The 13,513-nt window shown below is 31.6% G+C and overlaps 1 protein-coding gene across 1 annotated transcript in view; it reads right to left on the reverse strand.

Annotated features, from left to right (window-relative positions):
* Window positions 1–8,496, reverse strand: part of LOC143247277 (ubiquitin-conjugating enzyme E2 H-like) — a 45,035-nt gene extending 36,539 nt beyond the window's left edge. The window contains exon 1 of the mRNA XM_076495048.1: window positions 8,284–8,496. Within this exon, the coding sequence (XP_076351163.1) occupies window positions 8,284–8,339 (56 nt within the window). The 5' untranslated portion in view covers window positions 8,340–8,496. The remainder of the gene's footprint in view (window positions 1–8,283) is intronic.
* Between the last annotated feature and the right edge of the window lie 5,017 nt (window positions 8,497–13,513).

Here is a 13,513-nt window from a genome sequence, read left to right on the forward strand (position 1 = left end):
ATACACTCAGCCATTGAAATAGTGCAAGATATTTCAGGACTGCACCATAGGGTTAAGAAAAAAGGTTAAAATATGATTTTACCAAAAGAAATAGATGCATAATTGACCTGATCAACCTAACAGATTACCAGTCAGCATCAAATACCTTAAGGTTCCATACTGCAAACCTTTTAATCAAAATTTTCATTAACATCATGAAAACAATATTATCAAAATTACAGTTTCCAATTATTCAGGTTTTTGATTATCACAAGTATTCAAGTCTCACATGTGAATACTCAATAAGTTAAATGTAATCAGTCAACAAACCTGAAATGTAATTAATTAATAAATTCCACTAATCTTCCAGATCTATTCAAGTTCTGGAGATTATGTGGAGGATTGATATTATATCAATATCCAATTTTTTTGTGTTTTATTTTGAAGACAAGTTTTAAAAGGAGCCATGCTTCAATTAATACAGTTTTTTTGTTTTTTTTTAACAGGATGAAGGTATTATAGAATGAGTGTGAAAATTGCTAAAAAACTTTAAATGAAAATGAAATACAAAACTGAATATATATCACAAAATGTCCACATAACTGCATATAACCATTACCGACATGTAAGTACGATTATAGCTTCGTATTCATTTAAACATCCATACAAACTAACAGTGAAAATTATTTTACAGATGAGAAGACTATAAAAATAACTCCCAATACATGAACAGTAGTGAAACACTGTTTATAAAGCTTTAAACAAATCTGCAATATTAACATGCTAAAATACTATCATGTACAAATGATATTTTAAATGCTTTTACAGGTTATAAAAGAATGAGTGACTTAATACAGTAACAAATGAGAGCTGAGCAATGTTTTAATGTCAATAGCAAAACATATATCATGTAATAGAATCCAAAATATTAAGGCACAACATGGACAAATTATATATATGTACTAAATAAACCAAAATAAAACTTTTAAGGGTGTTCCTTTCTTGGTTTTATAGAACTTTTAAGGGGACTTTATGATTCTATGAGTGGTGTGTATTTAATTACTCCCTTCAAAACAAAAGAAATATATATACAACAAGTTTATACAAATACAATAATAATATACTAATTATTCAGCATGTTTTTTTTCTAAATTATTAAATTCAGCTTTTATAAAAACAAAATAATTAAACTAAAAGAACAGAACTCAATATGACAAAATTATCCAGTTCCACACATATCACTAACTTCTCTTCCAGTACTTTAAGTTATAAACTTTATGTAAATATAATAACCACGTACTCTCATTTTAAATTAAAGTATTTTTCATTTCTGCTATTAGAAAGACTTCACAAAATTTACAGTATCAACTGATTGTAGTTGAAAGACAGTTTGTACATCTAATTTGCATCGCTGACAAAATTATGGTCTCCAAACATATTGCCATCGTAACAGTCAAAACATTGAAATGGGTTTATAACCTACTGTGGAAAATCAAGAATGACTATTGCAGCAGCAATTAAGTGACAAGTTAATGAAAACAAACCCGCTTTTAGAACATACTATTTGAAGATGGCTCTAATGTGTACAATTGATAAAACCTTGTTAAAGCATTGTACATTTGTTATCTGTAACAAGTTTATCATTACCCATTCAAGTCACCTCCAATAATTAAAGTAACAATAATGTAAACATATTTTTTGAAAACTAAAATAGTGATTCATATTTCTCACAATTTTACTACAAAGAGAATGTTTGAGTACTTGTGAAACACCAATTGACTTTTTAGATATTGTTTTAATATCACCTGAACCAGGACGTGTTAACTTAAAACTACCAGACTGAGGTGCACATGCTTATTGTTATTAAGTCACTTAGCAACAATATTGTAAAAACCCTAATTATTAGCTACGTCTATTTACCCATGAAGTACAAATTAGCAAATTTGTTAGAAATTATGAAATTGTTAAAAGAATTAAATTACTTTGTATACAATTAACACACACACACACATTTTAAAACATAAGAGGTAATAAATAGTAAATTCTCAAAGAAAGAACACAGTTTCCTGTGGCGTACAATGTATATCACATGTCAGTATGTGCAAGGCTTAACTTTACATGTTTGAAATTAAAGTTAAATTATTTGCCAGTGGGACTTGCTGAGCACAACATCGAGTTAATTGGGACTCTTTTTGCATGTCTATTGATCCCACGTTCTTGTACTATGTACTTATTGTTATTTGAATGGCTTCTTTTGTTCCCCACCTACCATGGTTAGGCCCTCAACTGCAAATTGTGGCACTTTTCCAGCCCAAGTCCTCAGTATATAACCTTCTGTATTAACTGGCATTGATGGGGTACCAAAATAGAGTGGTATTTGATATTGTTCTTTGATGTGTAACCAACTGTGTTCTGTGTTGGCTGATATTAATGGTAAATCCAAAAAGGGTAGGTGTTTGGCAGTGTTACTTGGTAGAGAAACAACTGTGTTCTGCGTTGGTTGATGTTAATGGTGTATCCAATGTATGATGTTTGTCAGTATTCCTAAGTCTCTTACCTTCCATGGCCAACATTACCTTTCACTGCATTTATACTTAACTACATACATGATATGCTTTAGACCACAACTACATTTTAATTTACTCTGAAGAATATTCCAGCCACTTACAGGATACATTATAGCCTTGCCTCACACCTCATGGTTTTAGTTGGGTTTTTTTATTGTACTTAAACAACTACATTTTAATTAAGTTGGTTTTCCTGGTTAAAAAGTAAATAAATCAAATAATGCATTCATAAAGTTGGTTTTCCATAAATTTTTATAACACATTTTCTTATTTTTTCCAACTTTTCTAGATCTGAATATTAAATGAATATTTCAAATATTCCAGTATGTGAGGAAACACTGCAGAAAGGTTCAGGATTGTTTTTTCTTGTTCTTTTTAACTTTTGCTAAAATCTATTTACATATTCTTTTTTTCTTTTTGAAGACAGTCTGAATTTCACACTTGCCACACATCTGGCAGATTTGTTATAAAATTCTTATTATGTATGTAGAATAGTTCTAGGTACCTTCAATTTTTGATTTTGTGCAGACTGTTTTCTTTTTGCATGATACTGTATAAATAACCTGCTTAGTGTAAACATTAAGCTTTTAACACTAGTATGTCTTCAAAATCATATTTATTTCCTTTTATAGTGTTTTAATTTGTACATAAATTAATCAAATTCATTATTAATTTTCCCATGTTTAACAAGTTTAATTAACATCACAGACAGACTTAACTGACAGAGGTCTGTACAATGATGTTAATGTGTACATATTTTAGCAATAATGTGTATGATTTCAGGATTTCCTCTACGAATTATTTGTTGTTGTTTTTTTATTCCACATAAGAAAAAACTGGAAGGCTTATGTGTTAATGAAACCTTGCCTTTTTTAATTTTAAAAATATTATAAGCTCAACTTTTCTAATTGTATTTCAAATGTATGCTTAAATGTGCATAAATGACACTTTTCTTCCACCTATAATTGTCTTTTACCATAAACACTTGCATATTCTGGTTATAATGCACATTTATTTCTACAACAGATCAAGACAATAAACAATATACAAATAAAGCAACAAAAACTAAAGTTTGTTGTCTATTAAGCTACACGTGTACCAAAGAAATACTCTTCCACATTCCTAAGAAAAATTATGAAGCAACATTACACTTATTACATCTAAAGTTCAAATAAAAATGCACTCAAGACATTATGCCCGAAGTTCAAATAAAAATGCGCTCAAGACATTACGCCCGAAGTTCAAATAAAAATGCGCTCAAGACATTACGCCCAAAGTTCAAATAAAAATGCGCTCAAGACATTACGCCCGAAGTTCAAATAAAAATGCGCTCAAGACATTACGCCCGAAGTTCAAATAAAAATGCGCTCAAGACATTATGCCCGAAGTTCAAATAAAATGCGCTCAAGACATTACTAAAGTTCAAATAAAATGCGCTCAAGACATTACGCCCAAAGTTCAAATAAAAATGCACTCAAGACATTACGCCCAAAGTTCAAATAAAAATGCGCTCAAGACATTACGCCCAAAGTTCAAATAAAAATGCACTCAAGACATTACCCATGAAATTCAAATAAAAATGCACTCAAGACATTATGCCTGAAATTCAAATAAAAACACACGCAAGATATTATGCCTGAAATTCAAATAAAATGCACACGCAAGATATTACGCCTGAAATTCAAATAAAAACACACGCAAGATATTATGCCTGAAATTCAAATAAAAACACACGCAAGATATTACGCCTGAAATTCAAATAAAAACACATGCAAGATATTACGCCTGAAATTCAAATAAAAACACACGCAAGATATTACGCCTGAAATTCAAATAAAAACACACGCAAGATATTACGCCTGAAATTCAAATAAAAACACATGCAAGATATTACGCCTGAAATTCAAATGAAAACACACGCAAGATATTACGCTTGAAATTCAAATAAAAACACACGCAAGATATTATGCCTGAAATTCAAATAAAAATTCACGAGACAGTACGTCTAAAGTTTCAATTAAAACACACGCAAGATATTATGCCTGAAGTTGTAATGAAAATGCATGCAAGACATTACACCTGATGTTCTAATGGAAGTATCTGTTAGGATGGCATGCCTTGTATACACATGACAGGCCTTAACAAGTTCTGCAAAGAATACTAAGAATGGCCAGCAACAAAATGTGATTATCAAATGACTTGCTACACTTCCTGGTTCAAACTTAATGATTGAACATGGTGGAATTAATGTACCACAACATAAGAATTAAGTTTCATCTTAGTGAATAGTTCACATATACCTCTTGTTTAACAGTAGGCTGCTTCATATTATAAATGTAGAGTTAACTCTATCAATCAATTGCATATGAGAATCAACTGCTTCAATTACTGACATGTGAACCAATGTTTAATCAAAATTCAGGAAAATAACCAATCAAATTTTGTGTTTCAATTTATTAATATTTCTGATTACACCAACGATCCAAGTCTTGTTGTAATCAATTAGTTGCATGCAATACATTAAGAAGTCCTCCAAATAATCATTAAATTACTATTTAACTTTTAACATTACTATTTTAACTTCCTGGTCTGACTACACAAACCATCATCAAATATCAACAGGTGTCCCTGTAATCTAACATTACTATATAATGCGTATAGGTCATGAAACTTGAACTTAAGCAAACTGATCAAGACATAGTAAAAATGACTGTCAAAAAAAAATATACTAACAAAATATATAGACAGCAAAGAACTATTTGCTCCTTTAGCCTCATCCTTCCATACCTTCATCAAAGAAAATGTAAAAATTTAAAAGCACCTTGAATTTAGGAAATTATAAATCACCTTTTTACACTCCTAAAAAGAGCTGGCAACCATTACTAATCCACCAAAAAACAAGAATAAAAAGTAAAGAACCACAAAGCATAAACTATATTGTTTGTTTTTAAATTTTGTGCAAAGCTATATGAGAGCTATCTGTGCTAGCCATTCCTAATGTAGCAGTGTAAGACTAAAGGGAAGGCAGCTAGTCATCACCAGCCACCACCTACCTGGGGGCTACTCTTACCAATAAATAATGGGATTAACCAAATCATAATAATGCCCTCACGACTGAAAGGTCAAACATGTTTGGTGTGATGGGGATTCAATTCGGCAACCCTCAGAGTACCCTGGCCATGTCAGGACTATAATATTGTAAATCAATAATTTATTAGTATTTACAAATTGTATCAATTACAAAATAAATGTAAGAAATGGCACTATTTCAATGCACAGTGCAATTTGAAGTGAACTCAGAAACGCAACATATACCTGTAAAATCTGCTGATAGAGAAAACATTACATGTAAAAATAACACCAGTGGATGCCATATACATCTTAAACGTGTGATTAAAGTAATGAAATAGCAGAGAAAAGTTTGTAACATACTACTGCCATAAATGGAGAATATTCTGATAAAAGCCCTAGCTATAACAAGTGCTTTTTTTTTTACTCAAGTGTTTATTCTACAACACATACCAAAGGAATATGAAAACAAAAGATTCACAAAACATAGAAAAACATCAACTTCCTATTTTGGTAGTTTTTATTTTTTCTCTGCATCAAACATTATCCCCAGCACAACCACATGTATCCAAAAGACAGTATTTCAGAACTGATTTGTTTTCAATACAGAATAAAAATTCCAAAAGCATAACCTGATATTTACTTACTGTACAATAAGCAATATTATTATTGATTCATATATTATATAGAATGATGCAAATTAAAAACTGTATCAAAAACCATACATATGCAAGATGTACGATTCAAGCATTTCTTTTGTTAAACCCTAAATTTCCATATTGCAATTTCATTATTAATGCTGCAGCTTCAAACAGCAGCTACGACAAACAACTGAAACCCTACAAATACTGTGCATGTAAATATAGGCATCAAATAAATATGCACCACACACACACAAACCATGCAATATAAATACAACATATAGGAAACACTAAGAGGTAAAAACATTATCAAATCTTGGAATATTAACACATTTGAAACTAATCGTAAATCTTTCACTAACTCCTTTTAAGCTACATCTGGCCCACAAGTAACAACTTAGTAGTCTACCAATATTTTTCACAATTTTTTGCTGACTAACCAAAATAAACAGAAGTAAAAAACTCATTTAAAACGTTTGTAATAATACTGTGTTAAATGTCAGAATATTATCTGTTTTTAAAAATTTGAAGAATAAAGTAGTTTCTTCCTAGTAATTCCTACTTCATTACAAGCTGTCTCTCTAAAAAAGCTTGAAAGCCCTGATTTTGAATATCACCAAAGCCATAGGCCTATTTCTATCATAAATACTTCTAAGTACAACATTACAGCATTCTCCATATAAGGCATTTTAAAAATATAGTTGACATTGCTATTTATTTCCATGGTATCAAACAGACATATGATTTGTCACAGGAAAAACAAAAACTTTAGATAAATGTTACTTATATAATATTACCCGGAATACATAAAAAAAAACTCAATTTTTCATTAAATATATGGCCATTTCATCCAACAAGCAAAAGGGGCAGTTGCCCACTGCATGTTTCACATATAATAATAAACCATTTTTTTTAAATAAATATTTATTACTTTCTTAATGTTTCACTATTAATAACTTCAGTTTATCAAATTGTACAGTATTTTCTTAAAAGCATGAGCAAGCACTGAGGATCCACTAGTTTATACTTTGCTAAGGACCTATTGTACCAAGTTGATTAAATATTAAATTTTTAAAAGGCACTATATCAAATGAAGCTCATATTAGCATAACAATCAACATGTTACCTTACCAAAATATCTGGCAATGTGGTTACGCATTTTTAATCAAAATAAAAACGTTTTTACAATAGCATACAATAACTACAAGTCAGAGAGAAAATAAATTTCAATATAATTTTAAAGAAGCATTTAACCTATACCTTTCATTAGTAGTTGTATTTTCGTTTTACCTTTTAATAGTGCATCACGTGTACGCATAACTATGAAACATACTGTTGGTGTGAACGTGCTTCATTTGTACTTTGTAGTCACTAGAGGTTATTTTCATCGCAATTACAAAGCACGTTCAAACCAACAGTATGTTTCATTTGATACTTTTCATTACAATTCTTTGGTTAACTTGTGTTCAGTGTTACCGATGAGAAATGGAATTTTTCGAAATTAGTATAACCCAATAACACACGTTGATCAGTGTAGATTGAACTGGACCTCCCTTGAACTAAGACTTCGAAATTAAACAATTATTGGGAAACTATGTTTATTTATTATGTAAAATTATGACTAATTTATGTTAGATTCAAAACTACAATACTACTACTATTGGTCAGAACTGGTTCAAATCAGTAATCCTCAACTCAGTACTGTTATAAGTATATCACTATTATTACTAATATTAATAAAATAAAAACAAATAACGCTACTTGTGTTATAGTAGATTTTTGTTTCACTGCACATTTTAACTAAAGTTTCATCGAAAACTCGTAATAAACAGACTATGCTTATCATACCATGCCAAAAATAACGCAATATGTTGTAACGATCCTAACACAAAATCTTTCACGAGTTCCACAACTTAAGGCATAACACGACAGTCTACCATTTCACCGAGTACAAGGGTACAAAAGAACGAACAAATTGAAAACAACGGAAATAATGTGATTAGGTCTGAACGTTTTCAAAAGGATACAGTTTTATAACGTCTGTGTCCATTCGTCGCTTCCCAGCACTTGGAGAGGACATCATTTGCTCTCATCAAGAAAATGTAGGAAGAACAAAAATTTCAATTTTTTTACCCTAGAAATATAACGTCACAACAAAACTACGTCTATTCAGATCACAAACTTGACATCCAAAACCTCAACTGATGATATCACCCAATACATGCAAAATACATTGTATAATGACGTCATGTCACGTGACATTGTGATTTACTTGTCACTGTAGTGATTAGCGTACCAAATGATAACGAAAAAGAATATTATATGTATTTTCGATATTTTTTTTCACATTAATATTTTGAAAACAATTTATCCCAAACATCTATCAGAATAAAACTAAAATAATCTTGACACTTAAATGATGGGTTGGAATCATATCACGTGGTGTGCATTGTCATGCTCTCAGAACATCAGCTGGCCGTTGTAAACAAACAATCTATATATATCCCTACATAAAAGATTCAAACATTAAAAGTGGATTTCCAAATGGTTTATTTTAAAATTTAGTATTCTGAATTACATAATATGATTTTGATAAATAGTATTCATTGTATAAATTATGACAGTAGTATATATGAGAAGTTACAGCAACATTTGTTCAATATAATTTGTTTGTTTTGAAATTTTGCGCAAAGCTATGCGAGGGCTATCTGCGCTAGTCGTCCCTAATCTAGTAGTGTAAAACTAGAGGAAAGGTAGCTAGTCAACTCTTGGGCTACTCTTTTACCAACAAATCCCTTTGTTTTATATGTTTAAATCTCTATCTGCTCAAATGCTAGAACTGACCAGTTACATCTTTTCGAAAGTATTTTCTTGCAGAAGGTGAAAATAAACGTTGATTCCTTACGATCATTCTCATTGATAGTCAAGAGAAAATTAATTCCAAGCACATACCAGTTTGTACAAATTTCTGTACCATTATTTAATTTGTGTATGATACACATCCCCTCCCCCCAAAAAAAAGGGCAATACAGAAATTTAGCCAAGAAAGTTCAAACTCTCATAAACTAAAACAAGATAAAAAACAATAAGATCATATTCACAATAGCATTAACTCAGTATAGTACAAAGACAGAAATGAAAGAGAAATATTCTTGAATATATCCCAGTAACAATGTATATCATTATTTTAATCACAGAAGAATATAATCTAGCGTGTATCAACTTTTGTGTCATATTTTAAACAGTGAAACATTCATATAGTCAAAAATATTGTTTGTTTTTATTATCAGTTACATAAATTAATTTTGACTTTCATATAACCTATTGTGTTTAATACCTGTTTTGGGACAGTAGCTATTTATGTTTATTAAAACATTGAATATATTATAACCTAGGTATTGACATTATTGGAACTTGTTATAGAAATGGCGCGAGAAAATATATAAAAGGCAAATGCTAGTAGAATGTCTCCCTTCTATTGCGTGAAAGTGAATTGCATTGGAATGCAGTGACGTTTTGACAGTTTACCTTATCATTAGTAGCTATCGAAACACCCCGAAAGTGTTACATTAATATAAAGCGTATAAATGTGCAGTCATACGTTGTTCAGAAGATGTGGTACGGTGAACTTAGTCATGGCTCCCAGGACTGAAATAATGCATGATAAGTGTGTAGGAGTCATTGTTGTGGTTTAGCTGGTCCAGGATATCATATGCGAAAAAGAACCAATATTTCAGCAGGAGATATATGTAACATTCTAAAGAAGGTTCATCACGATTGTCCCACTGCAGAATGTCTCAGTTAACATGGCCTCTACAGGTGGGTTTCTCGTCATCACGGATTAAACTCGATAACCAAATCAACACTACACTAGCCCAACTCGTATCTTATCAATCAAACCGACTAACAAACTCATTAATCAAATCAACACTACACTAGCCCAACTCGTATCTTATCAATTAAACCGACTAACAAACTCAATAATCAAATCAACGCTACACTATCCCACCTCGTATTTTATCAATAAAACCGACTAACAAACTCAATAATCAAACCAACAATTCTCTAATCTAACTCGTATCTTATCAATCAAACTGACTAACAAACTTAATAATCAAACCAACAATTGTCTAGTCTAACTCGTATCTTATTAATCAAACCGACTAACAAACTCAATAATCAAACCAACGCTGATTACTGGTCAGGTTTGAAACTGTATTTATAGGGAAATGATGGTTAAGTGGGTATAATAATTATCATTTATCATTACCAATTCGATAAAACAACAATTTACATGCTTATTTGTACTACCAGGAAAATAACTGATAAAATAAAGTACATATTCGTGGACGGAACACCACAAAATTCAGAGATCACATGAGTTTATTAAGTTCTGATTAGAAGAAAGAAAGAAGATATACCAAGGGTAGGTGAACTTCAGGTGGAAGGAAATGGTCATTCACATGAATACCTCTCTTCAAAAACAAATGAATGATTTGATGTAATAGAATGTCTCATTGGCTCAATATGCTGGAACTTAATTTCTGCTACTTATAAGACGAATTGAATAATGAAAATAAACGTAATATTTCTTTCAGTACTTTAGAGCGCGAAAGTCATATATGAATGAGCCAATAAAACTGGTTTGAAATTGTTGTCAAGATAGCCCACGTTTATATTAAAGATTGGCCTCAGCCTGTGACTTAAAGAGAAGTCTACAGTTTTGTATCTTATTGTCAAAGCACTGTTTCCATCTTCTACGATATAGTTGCTCTCTAGTCTATTTTATCTTCAATATTCAAACTATTTCGGTTTTCTTAATTGGTCCAACAAAAGATACATGTCACAGTTTCATTAAGTGTATAAAATTATCCACTATTTCACGTTATACAATATGGTTAACTGATCTACATAAGTAGCATTCTGTCATAGATAAATTATTTTAAGTTCATCCACAGTGAGATTGTTGTTGGTCTGGAAGGTGACCGATGACTTACTTCAGTTAAAGTTTACCTGTAAATTTGAGTTAATCTTTCTCACTTCTTGTATTTTATATTCTTTTAGAACAGCACTACGAGTCATCTTATAGTAATCCTGCCGTATGGTTTTTTTTTAACAAGAAGTTTGTTTGTTATTGAATTTCGCGCAAAGTTACACGAGGGCTATTTGAGCTAGCTGTCCCTAATTTATTAGTATGAGACTAAAGGGAAGGCAGCTAGTCGTCACCACACACCGCCATCTTTTGGGCTACTCTCTTACCAACGAATAGTGGGATTGACCGCACATTATAACGCTCTCACGGCTGAAAGGGCGAGCATGTTTGGTGTAACGAGGATTCGAACCCGCGATCCTCAGATTATGAGTCAAACGCCTTAACCCACCTGGCCATGGTGGACCTTTTATAATAAGTAATTTAACAAAAACATTTGTAGTTGCTTTTTACGGAAACGTAATTGTATTCTGATTAAACCCAACGTTTTTTTATTTAGTATTTTTATATTTTCTACATAATGTTTTATTTGCTGTAGTTGAACTTTTCTTGGTATTATTCGTAGAAAAGGTGCATAATCAAATTTTGAAAAACAAAATTTGTGAATATTCCCACAATTTTTCTCAAAAATAAAATTATACTTAAAATTCAGAAAATTTTTAATTTCTTTTGATTAAATTTTCTTGAACCTTGTTTCAGATGGCACAATTAAAAAAAGAAATTAATCCTGAGCCTCATATGTCGATTTTAGCCGCCTGTTGGAATTTGTATTCAAATATTAGAAATAAGTAGATTTCTCGCATACGCAAACAAAATTTATCATTAGACGACACTAAGCAGGCAGCGCGTAGCTTTAAAAATGCTGTAGAACCGTACATGTGCTAAATATTTCTTTTTTCGACACAAGTGAAATTAAAAGTAAAATCTGTGATGTCAAATGGACACGAAATCCAACAGATAATTGTAGAACTATTTTCTGTGGGTTTTAAATAACCGTAAATACCAAGTCTCTTTGTGATTCTTGTTTAGTTAATTTATTGTTTCAAAAAGTATAGAAATTGTATATATATATCGTCTGAAACTTCTGATAATTCTCTCTGTCACAAACTATTTCAAATTCGGTTTCTTTCTGTCCAGTTATAAGTACACGAGAAACAAAAAACACGAGTGCCATAGAAAAAATTACTTTATAATACCAAGACGTTGTTTTAACTTAAACACTTAAAGTCTCGCTTTGCAGCTTCCTCAGCAACGATCACCCAGTGGCTCAGCGGTATGTCTGCGGACTTATCACATAAAGGGAAAGCAGCTAGTCATCACCATCCACCACCAACTCTTGGACTACTCTTTTACCAACGAAAAAAAAACATTCCAAAAACAAACAAAACAAACTGATATACGACCGTTAGTTACTCTTATAACGCACCACGGCTCCAAAGTGCATTTCACTTTCACCTTTTGATTTCCTTTGGAGAGAATATTGTATCTATATTAACTGAACAACTCTCAATTGAGACACTAGTAAATCACGAAAAAAATATTTTACGAAGCATCAGAATTAAAGGTGATGATTTGTTTTTTTGTTTGTTTGGGAATTTCGCACAAAGCTACTCGAGGGCTATCTGTGCTAGCCGTCCCTAATTTAGCAGTGTAAGACTAGAGGGAAGGCAGCTAGTCATCACCACCCCCCGCCAACTCTTTTACCAACGAATAGTGGGATTGACCTTCACATAATACACCCCCACGGCTGGGAGGGCGAGCATGTTTAGCGCGACGCGGGCGCGAACCCGCGACCCTCGGATTACGAGTCGCACGCCTTACGCGCTTGGCCATGCCAGGCCTAAAGGTGATGAAGTGGGTAGATTTTGTTTTTAAAAGAATTACGTGATGACCAATTTTGGGCTAATATATTAAAGCACACCGCTTAGAAACAACTCTGGTAGAAGAACACATAATACTTTATTATCCATAACAATGTTTACAACGTAGCAGCGACTGTGATAAAAAATACAGTAAAGACGAACAAACTTTCAGCTTGTTGTATTCCTGTTTTCGTAATGAAATACCTTTCACCTCGAGTGTTAAGTTCATAAATATATACTGTGTTCCTTTAAACCAGTTATAAAATATTTACAGATCCGTAGCGGTGATTGTGATGAAAAATATTAAGGTCAAATTTTTAAAAAATAAATATATATATATATATACCATTTTTTTGACAAAGTTAGTTATCAAATAATTATAAGTTCCTACTTCTTTAGAAGTAT

The sequence above is a fragment of the Tachypleus tridentatus genome, chromosome 3 (assembly GCF_004210375.1).
Source record: "Tachypleus tridentatus isolate NWPU-2018 chromosome 3, ASM421037v1, whole genome shotgun sequence".
Classification (NCBI taxonomy): Eukaryota; Metazoa; Arthropoda; class Merostomata; order Xiphosura; family Limulidae; genus Tachypleus; species Tachypleus tridentatus.